Source organism: Cyprinus carpio, chromosome B1 (assembly GCF_018340385.1).
Source record: "Cyprinus carpio isolate SPL01 chromosome B1, ASM1834038v1, whole genome shotgun sequence".
Taxonomy (NCBI): domain Eukaryota; kingdom Metazoa; phylum Chordata; class Actinopteri; order Cypriniformes; family Cyprinidae; genus Cyprinus; species Cyprinus carpio.
This window is the reverse complement of record NC_056597.1, coordinates 28,772,097-28,790,648: the sequence shown is the minus strand read 5'-3', so window position 1 is coordinate 28,790,648 and position 18,552 is coordinate 28,772,097. Positions and strand designations below refer to the sequence as shown.

General features: G+C 37.0%; 1 protein-coding gene across 3 annotated transcripts in view; it reads left to right on the top strand.

Moving 5' to 3' along the window:
* The window catches only part of LOC109048794 (catenin alpha-2), a 458,387-nt gene that overhangs the window by 243,821 nt on the left and 196,014 nt on the right, over nt 1-18,552 (top strand). The window contains exon 8 of one of the 3 annotated variants that reach the window (XM_042717150.1): nt 18,414-18,542. The exons of the other annotated variants lie outside the window; for them this stretch is intronic. Coding sequence (XP_042573084.1) covers nt 18,414-18,479 — 66 coding nt within the window. The 3' untranslated portion in view covers nt 18,480-18,542. Of the gene's footprint in view, nt 1-18,413; nt 18,543-18,552 lie in introns of those variants that run through there. 3 annotated transcript variants of the gene reach the window in all.

The following is an 18,552-nucleotide window of genomic DNA, read 5'->3' as shown; positions in this document are numbered from 1 at the left end:
ACAATGCCGCATAACACCATTTGAAATATTTATACTTGCACATTACATATGCTGAAAGCAGCATAATTATACATATATATACGATATATATATATATATATATATATATATATTATATATATATATATATATATATATATATATATATGTATATATTATATATATATATATATATATAATATATATATATATATTTAGATATATATATATGTATATATCTATATATCTTTAAAATATATATATTATATATATATATAAATATCTATATTCTTTTTGTTCCTGAACATAGGAAAAAATTAGTAATTGCACACCTTCAGTACATGCCCACACATCTGCAGTAACATAATACACACTTTGGTTTTGTCACTGTTTAAAACCCAACAACCTATCAGTTGAACAACTCTTTTATAATTTACTCTAATTTGAAGTAGTGATTTTGCTGTGCTGATATATATTGTGTTGTTGTTTTGCTTTTTTTTTATAACTTGATTAACGTGCAACTAACGTCCTGTAATCTGCCTGTTAAACTCATGTAATCACCTGCTCTGCTCTGTCACAAAATGCCATATCCCTATTTTTCTTCTCTTGTTAGCATCCCTCCCTGCCTTTTAACTCAAGTGCAGAGCTTCATCAATCCAATGAGATCAAAGCGGTGGCTCGTATGATGCAGCACGCCAGAGCTATCAAAGTTGCTTCACTGTTCGCATGTGCACGCTTGAAGGCAGGGCTGATAACAGTATCCGTCTCATCACAGAGGCCATTTTATTAGCGCCCCACTCATTTACAAAAAAAAAAAAAAAAAAAAACAGGCTTCATCTGAAGCATGCTGAGCTGGGATATCATCCAAGAGATAGCTCTTAGAAATCGGTAAACAATAAGGATGTTGGAAGAGCGAGCCTGTGAAAATTTCTAGAACCACTCCATTCAAATGACAGTTCGTGGCTTTCACTTATCCCAATCTTCCCATGCCTTTCCCACTTGCTTTTCACAGAAACTCCACTTTGAGTAAGGGGGGCAGGTTGTTCTCTAGCAAAATATGTACAATTAATTGTTGTTATTATTATTATTATTATTATTATTATTATTATCATCATTAATTATTATTATTATTATTATTTATTATTATTATTATATTATTATTATTATTATTATGATTATTATTCTTTATTTTTTACAATATAGTAATAAAACATTTATGTTACAATTATGATTATTACTGGTTTTACAATGCATTGCTAAAATTCTCTGCAATGCACCCTAATTAATTATTATTATTGTGTGTTCAATTCTGGATCATTTGGATAGAATCCATGCAAGCACTCCAGTTTCTTTATCACAGCCAGCAGTTTTCATCACCTAAAGTATCGAGAGCAGTTTATATTGACTGCATTGTTAAACTGTAGCTTAGCCACACATGGCAGCCTTTTTTTCAGTCTGTACCTCTCATTCAGTGGATTAGCCTGCAAGCATTGGAAGGTACAGCTGCCAGTTGTTATATCATCTCCATCTGTAACAATCTCTCTTACACACACACATACCCCCCCCCTCCCCCCGACACACACACAGCATGGCACCGTCATTACAGTCCTTAACCTCAGACGCCTGTGTTTGTCTTAGTTACACTAATCATATTTCCCCCCTTAGCCTTCGCCTTATTGAGATAAATTAGCATAATGTTGTGGCGACAGTATTCCTTAAATAGAAATGTCCCCTGCCTGATGTAACCCTGTTTTGTTTCGGAACATGAAATACATATGAAACACGACACCCGACACCCATCATCTTCAACAGGTGCGTTTATATATATACAATATGTTCCAGTCTCAGCTTGAGCCCTAAAGACTCGGTTTCAATCTAGTGATTAACGCATGGAAAATGGTTTTGCAAAACAAAAAAATGACATGGCTGCTAGTTTGCTTGAAGTTGTTTTCAGAGTCAATCATTAATAATATTATAGGCTTATCAGCAGGTGATCAGCTATAGTGTGTACCCCACAGTGGATACTTATCATGAGCCCAGCGGGAGATCAACATGAGCGGTAGTGAGAGAGTGCTAATGTCTACTAAAAGTGACAGGGAAATTGGAGCTCTTGCTTTAAGAGAGCAGCAGACAGTTGTCATTAATTAACTTCTTTCTTCTTGGGAACACAAAAGAGAAGTTTTAAAGAATTCAGCTGGTTGCTCTTTTCCATTCAGGGGCAGTGAATGTGAAATTAGTCTTTGAAGCTTTACAAAGGATACAAAAGAATAATGAAAGTAGCATAAAATATGGCCCATAGAACTGCTGCACTACATTCCAAGACTTCTTAGGTTTGTGTGAGGTACAAACCACATTTGATTTTTTTTTTCATTGATTCTCTTTGCCTACTGTGAGCTGTTAACCACTGTAACCAGATCAGTTTGATTGATTTGTGAAGAAATCATTCATATCAGATTTCTAAAGTGGATTGAGTGATTCATTGAAAAGCTCCAACTTGGAATACATTCCTAAGTCAAGTGGACATTTTTGTGCACTTTTATAGTGCTTTTGAGTAGATGAGGGAAAATAATTAGAATTCAACTCTGAAGTGTGTTTACAGTAGGGATGCAACGATACAGTTAGGCCCACAGTTCAATAAATACCTTGTATTTGTATAAATACCTTTAAATTCATAGGTTTTAAGTTTGGTTTAAAAGGCTCTGCTGGCTTCATACAGTTTTTTTTTTTTTTTTTAATGCAATTAAAAAAAAAAAAAAAAACATTTCCTGTACACTGAGAAAAGACATGAAATATTATATATCTACTTAAAATTTATTTTGAGAGAAGCATTATTTTTTTCCTATTTTTACCCAACATGGATTGGCCATTATGGGGCGCTATAAACTCCAAATATGCATTTACATTTACATTTACATTTAATCATTTAGCAGACGCTTTTATCCAAAGCGACTTACAAATGAGAACAATAGAAGCAATCAGACCAACGAGAGAAAAACAACAGTATACAAGTGCCATGACAAGTCTTAGTTAGTCTAGCGCAGAACTCATAGCAAGGTTATGCATCACAGAAGTAATAGAATGCATGACATTCCAGGAAGTCCCTAATATGGACAAAGGATTTCAGCCATAACTGTAGTTGAATAAAAAAAAAGATCGAAATGTTTTGAATGATGAAACATAAATACAATAAACACTCGACATATATAGTTTATATGTCTTGTTCAAACCATCTCAGGTATTTTCATAATCATTAAGTATATTTGTAATCCATTTCTAATCCTTATAAATGTTATAGATGTTTCCTTGTCTCAGCATGTAGACTCACGGGCACACACACAGAGCCAATTCAGAGAGAAATAAAATGCACAGAAGTTATTTAAATATAAAACACCCAATTGACAAGTGTGTATTAATCCGTGGATGTCGTACCGAACAGTTGAATATCATATTGAGAACTGTGGCATTCTTAGTTTGTATTTATCAGAATCAGAAAGAGCTTTATTGCCAAGTATGCTTGCGCATACAAGGAATTTGTTTTAGTGACATAAGCTTCCAGTACACAGAGACAACAACACACAGTCAAAAAAAAAAAAAAAACCTTTGCAAATAAATAAGTGTATGAACAATTGTGCTATAAATGATAATGGAATAGGATTGAGTAAGATGCAGGGATGTACTAGGATGGAGGGGTAACAAAGAAATATAAGGATATTGCACACTTTTATTGCATAAGTGGGGAACATTTAACTGTTCATGAGGTAGATTGCCTGGGGGAAGAAACTGTTCTTGTGCCTGACTATCCTGGTATTTGTGGCTCTGAAGCGCAGGCCAGATGGCAAAAGTTCAAAGATGGGGTAACTTGGATGTGAGGGATCCAGAGTGATTTTCTGAGCCCTTTTCCTCACTCTGGATGTAAACAGTTCTTGAAGGGTGGGCAGGGGAGTACCAATAATCCTTTCAGCAGTCCGAACTGTTCTCTGTATTCTTCTGATGTCTGATTTTTTAGCTGAACCAAACCAGACAGTTATTGAAGTACACAGTACAGACTCAATGACGGCTGAGTAGAACTGTTTCAGCAGCTCCTGTGGCAGGTTAAACCTTCCTCAGCTGGCGAAGGAAGTACAACCTTTGTTGGGCCTTTTTCACAATGGAGTCAATGTGATTTTCCCACTTCAGGTCCTGAGAGATGGTGGTTCCCAGGAATCTGAATGACTCCACTGCAGCCACAGTGCTGTTCATGATGGAGTCGGGGGAGTGCAGGGGGGTTTCTTCTTCTGAAAGTCCACGATCATCTCCACTGTTTTGAGCGTGTTCAGCTCCAGGTTGTTAAGACTGCACCAGACAGCTAGCTGCTCAACCTTTTGTCTGTAACCAGACTCGTCACCGTCCTGGATGAGGCCAATGACTGTAGTGTCGTCTGCAAACGTCAGGAGCTTGACAGAAGGGTCTTTAGAGGTGCAGTCGTTGGTGTACAGCGAGAAGAGCAGTGGGGAGAGAACACATCCCTGAGGGGCACCAGTGTTGGTGGAGTGGCTGTTTGACATGAATTTCCCCAGTCTCACTAGCTGTTGCCTATCTGTCAGAAAGCTGGTGATCCACTGGCAGACAGAGCTAGGAACAGAGGGCTGGGTCAGTTTGGTCTGGAGGGCTGTTGGGATGATGGTGTTGAAAGCCGAACTAAAGTCCACAAACAGGATCCTCACATAAGTCCCTGTTTTGTCCAGATGTTGCAGGATGAAGTGCAGTCCCATGTTTATTGCATCATCCACAGACCTGTTTGCTCGGTAAGCAAACTGCAGGGGGTCCAGTAAGGGTCCAGTGGTGTCCTTCAGATAAGCCAGAACCAGTTTTTCAAATGACTTCATGACGACAGATGTTAGAGCAACAGGTCTGTAGTCGTTAAGTCCTGTAATCTTGGGTTTCTTTGGAACGGGGATGATGGTGGAGCATTTGAAGCAGGAAGGCACTTCACACAACTCCAGAGATCTGTTGAAGATCTGTGAAAAGATGGGGGCCAGCTGGTCAGCACAGGCTTTCAAACAGGCTGGTGAAACGCCATCTGGGCCTGGTGCTTTTCTTCTTTTGTTCTTCCTGAAGACATGGCGCACATCATCTTCACAGATTTGAGGTGTGGAGAGGGGGATTGCAGGAGGTGTTAATGGTTGTGAAGAGAGATGGTCAGAATGGGTGCTGGGGGTTTCAAATCTACAATAAAACTCAGTCAGGTCGTTAGCAAGTCGTTGATTAGCCTCAGTGCAGGGGGATGGTGTCTTGTAGTTAGTGATGGCTCTTAGTCCTCTCCACACTGAATTTGAGTCGTTGGAAGTAAACTGGTCTTCCAACTTTTTAGCGTAGGTCTTTTTAGCCACGCTAATCTCTTTGTTCAGTGTGTTCCTGGCCTGATTGTACAAGACTCTGTCCCCATTTCTGTAGGCATCCTCTTTGGCCTGACGAAGATGTCTGAGTTTTGCTGTGAACCACGGCTTATTATTGTTGAATGTTAAATAAGTCCTGGTAGGAATGCATATATCCTCACAAAAACTAATATAGGATGTCACAGTCTCTGTGAGTTCGTCCAGATCGGTGGTAGCAGCTTCAAAAACACTCCAATCAGTGAGGTCAAAACAAGCTTGTAAATCCGCTCTGTTTCGCTGGTCCATCTCTTCACAGTCCTTACTACAGGTTTATCAGATTTAAGTTTCTGCTTGTAGGTCGGTATAAGATGAATCAGACAGTAATCAGACAGCCCCAAAGCTGCTAGTGGAACAGAGTGATATGCATCCTTTATTGTGGTGTAACGGTGATCCAATATGTTACTGTCTCTGGTGGGACATGTAACCTGCTGTCTATATTTTGGCAGTTAACGGGAGAGATTGGCTTTATTAAAGTCCCCAAGAATGATTAAAACGGAGTCCAGGTGTTGTTGTTCTGTCTCTGTGATCTGATCAGCGAGTTTCTGTAAAGCCAGGCTTACGTTCGCATGCGGAGGAATGTAAACACTCACCAGAATGAACGAGTGAAACTCCCGAATAGAATGGCTTGCAGTTGACAAAGAGCACTTCTAGATCTGAGCAGCACATCTTCTTTAACACAGTTACATTTGTACACCACCGTTCACTGATGTAAAAGCATGTCCCAGCCGGCACGCGATTTCCCCGCGATCTGGTCTAAACAGCTGAAAGTCTGGCAGATGGAGCGCGCTGTCCGGTATGGCGTCATTCAGTTAGGTTTCCGTGAAACACAGAGCAGCAGAGTGTGAGAAATCCTTATTTGTACGAGTGAGCAGAAGGAGTTCGTCCATTTTGTTGGGTAGAGAGTGGAGATTTGCCAGATGGATGCTAGGCAACGTCATTAGAAATACGCGCTTCCTGAGTCTGACACGCGCTCCAGCTCGCTTTCCCCGTCTGCGCGTCCTGTAGCGTTTGATCAGCCCCACTGCTCCGCCAACAACAACGTTCAGTAAAACGTCTGAATAATTGAAATCCGGTAAAAGATCTTGTGGTGTGTTCTGCCGAATGTTCACCAGTTCTTCCCCTGGTGAAACTGACCGTGTTTGCTAAACAAAAAAACAGGAAAAACGAACAAAAAACAGTACAAACACTGGAGAGCCAAGCACTGAAGCAGCCGTGTGCGGCGCCATCAAGAGCTATTATTCAATTTTATTATTCTATTAAATAATACAATTTAAATAAATGTTATAGATGTTTCCTTGTCTCAGCATGTATACTCTATTATTCTAGCTATTATTCATTTATTTATGTATGTATTTATTTATTTAGTATTTATTTATTTTCTCTGCATGTTTGAATTTCCCTGTATGTGTGTGTGTTACCTCTGTTCAAAGTATTTACATAATAGTGAAGGTGTGAGTATAATTACTTAAAGAGCAACATTATCGACTTTTTGCTGAGATGTACAATGTGAATTTCAGTAGTGAAGCTACGGAATTTTAAGAAGGGGCGTACAAGCCATAAACCATTCATTCTATTTATGACGTACTGACACAAATTAGTTGGGGCTTCAAATTACTTTTAATTATTTAAATTTGTATTTGTTTAATTGAATGTATTAACCACCACTGGTTCTGCACCCCTTTACCTAAATTCATTACTTAAGACTTATATGCCCTCTAGAAGCTTGCATTCTGCAAGTAAACGATGCTTTATTGTGCCATCCCAAAGAGGCACAAAATCACTTTCACAGACTTGTAAATTATATGTTCCTTCCTGGTGGAATAACCTCCCCATCTCAATCCGAGCAGTCCTTAGCCATCTTCAATAAAAAAAAATAAAAAATAAAATAAAAATACAAAACCTACCTTTACTAACTGCTTGTTTTATTAAAAAAAAAAAAAAAAAAAAAAACACTAGCTTCTCTAATCTTTTTTGTATTCTATCCTTTTGTTTTCTTTTTATTTATTATATAATTAAGTAAAAGCAAAAATAAAATTAAAAATAATAAATAAATAAAATCATAAGTAAATTGCATATATAAGCAGAAACATATTTGTATGAAATAAGAATGTATTTGTGTGAGAGTTAAATAAATGCATGCAAAGGGAGAATGGAAGTGTGTGAGAATAGAAAAGTTATGTATGCAAAAGGAGAATGGAAGTGTGTGGGGAATAGACATATATGTATGCTTCTTTATTTTCCCCTCCAGGCTATCCTTGCTAAATAAAAGCTTTAGTTTAGTTTTGGAAAACTCCTATTCATCTCAAACTTTTGAACAGTAGTTGGTGTATGTGAGTGCATTTCAATGTTACCTTCATTTTAATAGTGTTCTATTTGTGAATTCAATGCAGAATAAAAAACTTGAACATGTACACAGTAACTGAACACAATCACTTACCGACACAATACTCCTTTACAGCCATGTGCATGTGTCTGTGGACATGTAGAGGCATAGAACAGGATTTACCTCTTTAGGTTATCCTCCTTCACTTACAATGTCTCATCAACAAGATTTTGCAGCTCTGCGGGTGATGCCGAGGGCACAGGATTAGGTAAACAGGGCTTTAATCAAAGGCTCACATTAAAGGCTCATTACAATTAGCAGACCTTATGGGATTTTATTAGTGTTATGGCACAGGAGCTCTCAGGAGGACTGGTATTCACCACAAGAGGCTGTAGTCAGATGGTTTCGGAGGCGAGCAGGATGGAACAGGGAAGGAAAGTTGTCCTCTAAAGGGGAGTTAGATGTAACTTAGTACAGGTGAGGACCAAATGATGGTGTTCCAATCAAGCAAATCACATGGGGCACAGTGGATCCAGTAGTGAAGTGATTGTTATAATAATTATTTTTCTGGTATTTCCTGGAACAGGTTTAGTTACTCTCTGCCTTTATGTTTAATTCATAGAACATCAAATGGGTGCAAACCTATGGGATTTTGTGACCCTGGACCACAAAACCAGTCTTAAGTCGCTGGGGTATATTTGCAGCAATAGCCAAAAAAAAAAAACATTGTATGGGTCAAAATTATAGATTTTTCTTATATGCCAAAAATCTCAATTTCCAGGGTCCAGGGTCACATTTGTTAATCAGTTGTTCATTTGCACGTTGAAGATGGACCAATAACAATCATTTCTCTTAGAGACATTTAATTATGCACTACTTCTCAAAGGTTTGGGTCAGTAAGATGTTTTAATAGTAGGCTTACACATAGAACAAAAGTTATACTTTATACTGAGGAGAAGAAGAAATATCTGAGCATAGAGATCTAAAGAGAGAAAGAAAGAGAGAGACAGAGAAACAAAGAATGGATCAGTAGAGTGCTGGTTTGGAGCACGGCTCGGCTAGACTGTGTGGGAGGAAACGCAGCGTGAGGCAGATCTGCAACAAACTGACTTTCCATCAGTACAGCTCAGCTGGGATACGTGTGTGTGTGTGTGTGTGTGCACCTTGCAGTGCCTCTTTGTAGCTTCACTCTGTTTATGTACCCCTACTTTTTTCTGTTCATTTGGAGGACTGCATTGAGATATCATCCCACAACATCACCCAGGACACTTCTGCAGGGAAGTAAACTACAAACAATGCTACTCTAAGAAGCAAAGGCAACTTAAGGTCATTAAAAATTATGTTGTCCATTGTTTTTGTTTTTTTTCTATTACCAAAATAGAGAGAAAAGTTTTGTCCTAAAGTGTATTATAATATATTGCTAATGTTTAGTACTACAGTTTTGCTTTTAAAACAAAACGACACCAAACATAACTTCCAAAACCTGCTCTGTTAAGCACTTAAAGGGATGTTATTTGTAATGGACAATCAAAATCCCATAGACCTAAATAAAAAGATTAACACCCAACTGAAGCTCTAGAAAGTAAATGTACAGGCAGATGGTAACAAATTATTTATTTATTTATTTATTTATTTATTTATTTATTTATTTATTTATTTATTTATTTATTTATTTATTTATTTATTCATTCGTTTATTTATTTGTCTGTCTGTCTGTATATATATATTATATATATATATATATATATATATATATATATATATATATATATATATATATATATAGCTAACAACAGATATAATAATAAATATAGCTGCAAGCAGCAATTACGGGGCCAAGCACTCCAGCGGCAAATTAAGGAGCTAAGCATGGCATGGAGCATCACACCAAATGCAACAATGAGCAATTACAACAATTTTAGGATGATTGTAATTGAAAAAGCGGAAAAACATAAATACAAGCACTAGTATTATGATTAAATGACTTATCACTTTTGACCAACAGGTGGCGCTGTAATCAAATCATGTTGGTGTGTTCTGTGTGAGGTGACAATGCCACACACAAAGTTTGGTGTCAGTATGCCAAAGCATGGCAGAGATACAGGCTGAAGTGTCATTTTGGCATCATGCCTGAAATTCGTCACTGTGGTATGCGAAAAAGGTTTTGTCTATCGATACAAAATCCATAACATTTTGCCAGCACAGTCTGAAGATCATCTGATTCAATTTTGGTGAAAATCGAACTAACGGTTGATGAGGAGTTCGAAAAAAGTAGGTTTTCAACATAAATCAAAATGGCGGACAGGAAGTTCAGCGTACTCTGGCATATTTGGTATCTATGTTGTCGGCATAAGCCAAGGAATATTTTGAGACCAGTTTCATTGCAATAGGCTAATGCAATAAAAAGTTACTAGCATTTTTATAAGTGTAATTATTAATGGGTAATGAATGATTTATTACTCTTGATCAATAGGTGGCGCTGTTACAAAATTGATGTGGCATGGTCAGTCTGAGATGACAATGGCACATACAAAGTTTGGTACAAATATGTCAAAGCTTTGCCGAGATACAGCCTCAGATGCTATTTTTGCATCTTACAAACAAATTCGTTTATGCGCTAAACGAAACCCGTATCGTATATCAACACGAATTCCATAACTTTTTGTCAGCTTGGTCTGAAGATGATCCGAACCAAATTTGGTGAAAATCGGACTAACGGTCTAGGAGGAGTTCGAAAAAGTAAGTTTTCAACTTTAATAAAAATTGTGGACAGGAAGTATGGCCAATTTTGGAATAATTGGTATCGATGTTCTCGGCATGACCCAAAGAATATAGAGACATGACTTTCATTGCAATAGTCTAATTTTTTCAAAAGTTATTAGCATTTTTAAGATATTTCATTATAACTTTTGACCACAAGGTGACCAAACTTTTTGATTAGCTTCAGGGCATGGAGCCAAACATTTTTGTAATTATTTTCGTAGCGATACGATGATGCGTTCAAAAAATACAGCATTTTTAAACATAATTCAAAATGGCCGACACCTAAAATGGCCGACACGGGAAAATTGGATATCATTCGACTTGACATGACCCACCGAATGTTATGAGCAATTTTGTGATTTTTGGCCAAACCATTCAGAAGTTATAAGCAAAAATTATATGCATTTTTCATATCTCCTGACCACACTAGGTGGCGCTGCGTCGAAACACAGCAGGTAGTCTCAGGTCATGCTTGTTATAACACACACCAAGTTTGGTCTCAATACGCCAAACCGTTGCGGAGTTATAGCCCTCACAAGCATTTTTGCGTGCTTTTCATAGAATTTACTAGCGTGGTATTCGAGAACGGTTGGACGAATCAACTTGAATTCCATAACTTTTTGCCGACATGGTCTGAAGATGATCTTAGCCAATTTTCGTGAAAATCGGACTAACCTTCTAGGACGAGTTCGTAAAAGTAAGTTTTTCAAACAATTGAAAATAGCGAAAAAACTAAACCTTGCGATTTTTGAATTTCGGGGTCCATTCGACTTGGCCTGAGCCAAGGATTCAGAGGAAAAAAGAATTTTCATTTTGTGGCTTACGGTTCAAAAGTTATTAGCATACAAATATTGAAACTTTGGACAAGTGGTGGCGCTAGAGAGTTGGAGTTAGAGACTTCAAATTTACTATAGTTAATGCTTGGACTGTCCTCTATCAGTGTGCCAAATTATACAACTTTCCCGCAATCGGTTCTATGGGCTGCCATAGACTTGCGGCGGAAGAAGAAGAAGAAGAAGAATAATAATAACGCCAACGATTTCAATAGGTGCCTACGCACCTTCGGTGCTTGGCCCCTAATAATAATAATAATAATAATAATAATAATATGTTATTTATTATTATTATTATTATTATTATTATTATTATTATTATTATTATTATTATTATATCTGTTGTTAGCTACAGGGGAGTCATTGAATAACTCCTGGATTTACTGTTCTGAAAATGTATTTTGTACAACTTCATAATTTAATTTAAAAGTGACGATATTCATTCCCTCCAGTCTTCAATCAGCTTAGTACTTTTAGTTTCCTCTATACAGTCCAATAAGATGAGTTGCCAGAGAGAGTGTTGTTGGAATGTTTAGTATTCGCCCATATATTTATTGTTGGTTTATAGTTGCAGGGTTTAGCAATTAGTGTCACGCCTCTATATGCACTTCTCTCCTTGGCTTCATGCTTGCGTTCACCGCAATTAAGAACAAACTGCTCATGTAGATAGATGTGGCCTTCCATTTTTAATTAGCAAAGCTAGTGTACATAGCCTGAGCTGTTTGGCCTGCATGTTGATGAGTTTGTTTGCTGTCTTACAACAAGGCCGAGGAGTATCTTATTTATTTCAAATACAGCAAATTATTATGATAAAAAAGTAAGATTTTTATGCTTCATTGGCAGATTTTGATTAATATCAGTGTAACTATAATTCCATTAAGGTGTTGTAAAATATATATATATATAATAAATAAAAAAGAAAGAAACTGTCTGTTGACTGGCATTTCAGACAGGATGAAAATAAACTTGTTTGCTAATATGCTGGTTTTGCTGACCAAATCAAACACATCAATAATAAATATAGTTTGGAATATGATGTTATGTAGCCAGTCATTTGAAACAGCCGTGGTTACATTATTGATAGGCTACAATACTCCAAATCAACTGTTTACTCCTGTGTTTTTCTGTCAAAAGCAGGCTGATTTTCAAGGATCCTTCAGGAAATCAACTTTGAAGAGCAACTTTGAACATGGGCTGAATTACAGTGCACAATCAGCACACCTGCGCCACTGCACTGCTTGACAACATTGTTCAACACAACACCTATAAAGTAATGGGGTGGGTTGTGCAATAGTCTTAGATGCACAGACCTATTATAAAACAGAAAAAAAAAACAGTAAAACAAAATATAATAATAATAATAATAATAATAATAATAATAATAATAATAATAATAATAATAGAAGTAAAACATGACTATTTATTTATTTATTTGTGTGTGTGTTTGTGTGTACCACCTGTGTACCACTTGGGGGCACTCACTTTTTGAGATCCACTGCTATGGAGAAAATCCCTCCCTAAAGCTCCCTAAAGCACTGTTTAAAGTTGTTGGACAACATTTTCACAAAATAAGAAGTGTTGCTCTCTGCCAAACACTGTTATGTCTGCAACCAGTGGCTTTCCGGTGCCGTGAAGTATTTTATGACAAACGACTGGCTGCGCCTCCTTGTACACAAGTAAATTTTTAAATCCCCCCTCTCTCCTGTGTATAACCCATCCTTAAATGAACTCAGAGCTCTGATGTAAAGCTAATAGTGAGTGAAGAGTTCTCGCAATGTTGTCTTGTGTGAACCTGGTGGAAGACAGTACATTTATAGTAGGTGGAAAGGCAAAGTTTGCTGGTTCCCACTTAGACATTGTGTTGCTCAATCATTATTTGTCTTTCTTAAACTGAGTTTAGATTCATTACACTTCCTTCAGGTAAATGGATCATCAGATTCATGTCCTGACTTGTTTCAAATTCTTTTATATATATATATATATATATATATATATATATATATATAAATGTTGTATTGTTCTCCACCTCCAGTGTTTTCACTGTAAATTATAAGAACTTCTCACTCCTACATTTGATTTTGGTTGTATTCTCTATTATTAATGAAGTGTTTGCCAAAACGTTTAAATTAAACTGTCATGATTCACTAATTTAATGTCAAGCTTGCATATTGGACCACTTGTATTGCACTTTTATGATGCATTTATTGTGATTTTTGAGTACTACAGTGTGTACATTATTTATTTATTTTTTTTATTTTTTTATTCTCCCAAAAATATAACAGCATTCAAGCTTAGAATGTGGGTCAATGATAGAATGTGGTTGAGATATTCCTGTATTTCCTTATCTTAAGATGTTTCAACCTATGCTGTGTTGTTAGCACAAGCGCTTGTTAAGGTTTACGATAGCTGTACTTGATTTTACACCTCCATCAGTCTGGAGATTCCAGCACTGGTTCAGTGGTGATTGTTCGTTTACTTGAGGAGCAATTGAACACACGAGAACTGATTCACTCCCCTTCCTTTAATCCCTCAGGTGATACATGCTCCAGAGCACCATTTATTTGACTGATTTGATCTAATCCGATTGGATTCGATTTGATTTTCTTCCTTAGGCCTTCCCGCCAATTGGACCTGATCTCTTATTACGGGGCGGTAATGGGATGGAGGGGAGGGCATCAGCTCTCATTTTTGATTCGCTGAAGAACAAGCTCAGATGAAATGACATTACGGTACGCTTTGCTAAGCTAATGCACGCTAATGTCTGGTCAGACATCACTGTATGCCTGTCAGCAAGGCCTCGTCGGATGCTTCGCTAAGCTCCTGGAACACGGCTCGGAAACATATATATGTCACGAAGGGTCAAGAAGGAATTAGATTAGTTTTGCCTGAAGTGCCGCCCACTCCCATTATGCATAACCGTGCTGTGATACATATAGTTTGTAGCAATAAATAGTATGACTGGGCCTGCTAAATACCCTGGAGATCACCCATGCCATTACGATTAAACCCCTCTCTTTCTCTGTTGTTTTTGAAGTGCTTCTGAAAAGTACATGGAGGCTGCTCCAAGCATTTGATAACACCCACACCAAATCTGTACGGCGCAGACACACTGGAGTGCATATGCAAGTCACTTAACTAATTGATGGAATTGGAGTAATATGCTTTTACTTGAAGTTCCACAATGCTGTGGACTCGCTCGCACACTACGTATACCAACTTCTTTTTTGTTTTTGCTCTGTCTATATATAGCTAAAAATGCACTTTGATTCTGTGTTGAGATGCTGTTCTAATCTGATTTGTTTATGCTTGGTTATCTACAGTACATTTGTGGACAACACACAAATTTTGAGAGGAAGTAGAAGATCAATCTTTTCTCTTTTTCAAGAAGAATCTAGTCGCCAGAAACCAGTAGTAAGAAATAGCAGCCATTTGAACAGAAGTAGCATCGTTTATCGGCAGTTTGCGGCACTTCATCCATGGCTGTTTCACTCAATCTCTCCTGCTGTTTCTTCTCTAACATTTGTCTGTAGTCTGACACTCAGGTTTGCTTGTGATGTTGGTCTGGGGATGGATTGAGACTAGAGTTTTTACTGACCTGTTTGCTGCACAGTAAAACTTTACTCTCACAGTTGGGTTAGGATTATTCAGGCAGGATGACTGGATGCATTTGTTACTTGGAATTTAAAGGTTTAAAAGAGCTCAAACAAATGTTACGGTCATCAAGCAAACTATTGCAGTATTACGGTCATCACGCAAACTTTTGCAGTAGTACATTTCTATTTCAGATATTTCCCAATGTCAATGATTTAGGCTTGTTTTGCATATTCTGCAGTGCGTAAGTGCCACTGTTCATTTAGATATTCATCTATGTGCCAATTAAAACTGCTTTTTGATGGATGTTGCAACAATGTACAGCAGGTGTTTTTGTAACAATGTTGATTGATGTTTGTGAATCTTATTTAGTCACAAAAAATATTCTTAAAATAGCACACACACACCACCCATGTAGTGTTGCTTTTGTCAATGAGAATTATGACTAAATATCGTCGTTAACGAACCTTTATCATGTGACAAAAACGAGACGAGACGCAACGTAAATGCTGGTCATGTGACGATGACTATAATTAAATGTATAATGCAATATTGTTGACAAATAAAAAAGGGACTAAATGTGGTTTACAAAATAAAAACTATGCTAAAATGTTTCTTCATTTTCGTTGAACAAAACGAGACGAAATTAAATGTTTTAACGTTATTTCGTTTAGTTTAGTCGTTATTATTATTATTTTGCAGTATTTCTGTTTCCTGTGTCTCATTGCGCAGATGCGACCGATGTCACTTCCTCAAGTCCCACTCGCGGCATTATTTAGAAGATGACAACAATCAAAGTTAAGCGGGATTGGACAACGCTTTATACTTGTCGTGTTCGCCGTTGTACTATTCTTTGAAATGACAGGGGATCGACGAGGAGTAATTGTCCTCTAAAACCGTCGGGAATCACCGGTGAGAAGTCATTTGCCAGTACAAGTCTTGTGATGAATGAGTTGATTAATTAATAATTTCTTTATGTACAAACTTAAAACAATCTTAAACTATTGGCTGTATTACGCATCAAACACAAGACAACTTTAAGCAAATAGTGTATAATTAATAACTAAATTAATTCTAATTCTTTTTTATACAATAAAAATAAAACGTACTTGGACAAACTATGCAAACATTTTTCTCCAAAAAAAAACGTTTTCCGTCAAAAAGCACCTGATGGAGTTTGAACTTCACATTAAACTGCTTCTGTTTCACACAAACGGCAGCACAGACATGCATGTTCGGCTGGAATCGCCCTGAACTCGTGCATGTTCGGCTAGAATCGCCCTGAACTCGTACATGTTCGGATGTGGAGCTATGCGGAAAGTTACAAAAAACTTGTCTGGAATGGATGTATTCTTGAGTCTATAAGGTAACAATAATATAATAAGATAACCTTGTTTGAAATGGGTTTGGCTAAAAGAAAATTTTGGTTTCGTCTATACTTCTAGGTACTTGTACTGTAGTGACTGGGTTAAATAGAATTACAATACTAAAAAGAGACTAAGATACAATTTTCATTGACTAAAACTAGGCTAAATGTCATCAGTTTTTGTCGACTAAAACTAGGCTAGACTAAAAAGAGTATGAACGTGACTAAAACTAATAAAAACTAAATTGACAGCTTCACACAAAGACTACACTAAGACTAAAATTAAAAAAGTAGTAAATCTTTAATAACCCAACAACAATAAGTGTGGCCTTTCTTTAAGCATATTAAAAAGTGATATGTTTTGCATTTTAATCAGCATTAGAAACCTTGATAAGTGCAGAAATTCATAGATGTCTCTCTTTCCCCCAGCTCTCAGGCATATAAAGAGAAATAGAAAGGGAAAGGAACTCGTTTTATCTGCAATGCAGCAGCAAAGCAAGCAAGCTTCTAAAATCATGGAAATATTCATGAATCACAACAGCATCACAAACACTCCGTCAAACTCCCTTCAGCTCATTCTGCTGTGCAGGGTAATGAACAAAGCTGAATGGGTGGACCAGTTCCCCACACACAAACTCACCCTACATATCATAAATAAAGATGAAATCATTGTAAAGCACTATGAGAGCTGAAAAGAACTGAGAGGAGTTACCCCCTCACTTCTCTCCTCAAGGCCGTCTTGAAAGGCTGTTTTTCTGGCTCTGATCCGCCTCATCTGGCTGATCAAAGGCCAGCAACTTAGCCCTTCATTGATTTATGCCAGATATATAAAAAAAAGCGGTTAGAAGGTTAGAGACCAATTTGGGATTAAACAATCTAAAACTGTAATGACCCATTGCAAACCTTGGGATCACTTTCAGGGCTCCATGCAGCCCGAGGCAACATGTGTCATGTCACTTCCCCAAAGACAAAACCGGCCTTCTCCAATGCATTTGAAAGGGGTATCCCTGAATTAAACACCACCCTCTCTGCTTAAATATCTAAAGATTACTCACTGAAGTCCCAGAACAATTAACCTAAACATATTGTGCTTCAGTTCAGCTGTAAGTACATTACAGAAACATAAGAATGAGCTGTGCATGCAGAGTGGAGGGCCGGGAGTTTTATTAATCGAGCATTAAGGCTCATGTAGGTTGATAATGATGATGTATGTGAGGCATTGTGGCCTGTGAGGTTTGGGCGATGCATTAATGCATGTGCCATTGTCGAAAGAAAAGAAAGCCACTGCTACTTTTTATAGCTACTGTTTGTGTGACTGTTTTTTTTATGCAGTATAATTGCAATAAAAATTGGAGATCAAACAATTTGAACTACTTTATGTATAAGACCAGGGGATATTCTTTTGATCAATAACAGTGAGACGGATAGGGGTCCTGAAACATTAAAAAAATATATATATATATGGTTTCTAAAAAATTTATTATTATTATGTTTAATGGCTGTGTTTAAAATGCTACACTCATGCCGGGTGAAATGCAACAATAGCCATAGACGTCTGTCTGAATGTTAACTGCTGAAGCGCAGAACTAATTTTGTTTTTTTTTGCCTCAGTTTTAAAAATAAAACGTTGCAAATGTGAGATAAAGTGTAAAACAAGAAATGATGCCACATTGTAAGATATAAACAATGACTTAAGATGTAACACATTAGATGTAAATGTGAATGTAAGTCACAATTGTATAATATACTGTAAAGTCAGTATTAGTAGAAGTGATGTTGCAATCACTACAATCACTATTTTTTTTTATCAAACCCAAAACAGTGGAAATGGTCTTGCATATAGAGCACTGTCTGCATACAAATTAAGAAAAAATACCTAAAAAAAAAAAATTCCAGTTGTAGGCAGTTTGATAATTAGCTACCTATTCAGCCATTGTGGCTCATTCTAATTCACAAACTTTACAAAGTGTGCTTTCCTCTTAGTATAATATGTTCAATACCAAATAAGCTTCCCACATCAGTGACCAAATTTGTGCTCCTTCTTTCCGTATTTTTTAACTGCAAATTATAGGTTTCATTTGCACTGCAAGTAATATGCCTCTTTCTTTTTCACATGCTGCTCTGTCTGAATGATCTAACATAAGGTAAGTGTTATTGTCTTTCTATCACCCCTGAGCTTTATAATGATTGTCACTGAAGCGCTATTATAGCATGATGTATAGGACTTGAGGTGAATGTGTTTGAAATCTCGCATGTGTTTGACAGTCTTGTGAAAACAGGAAT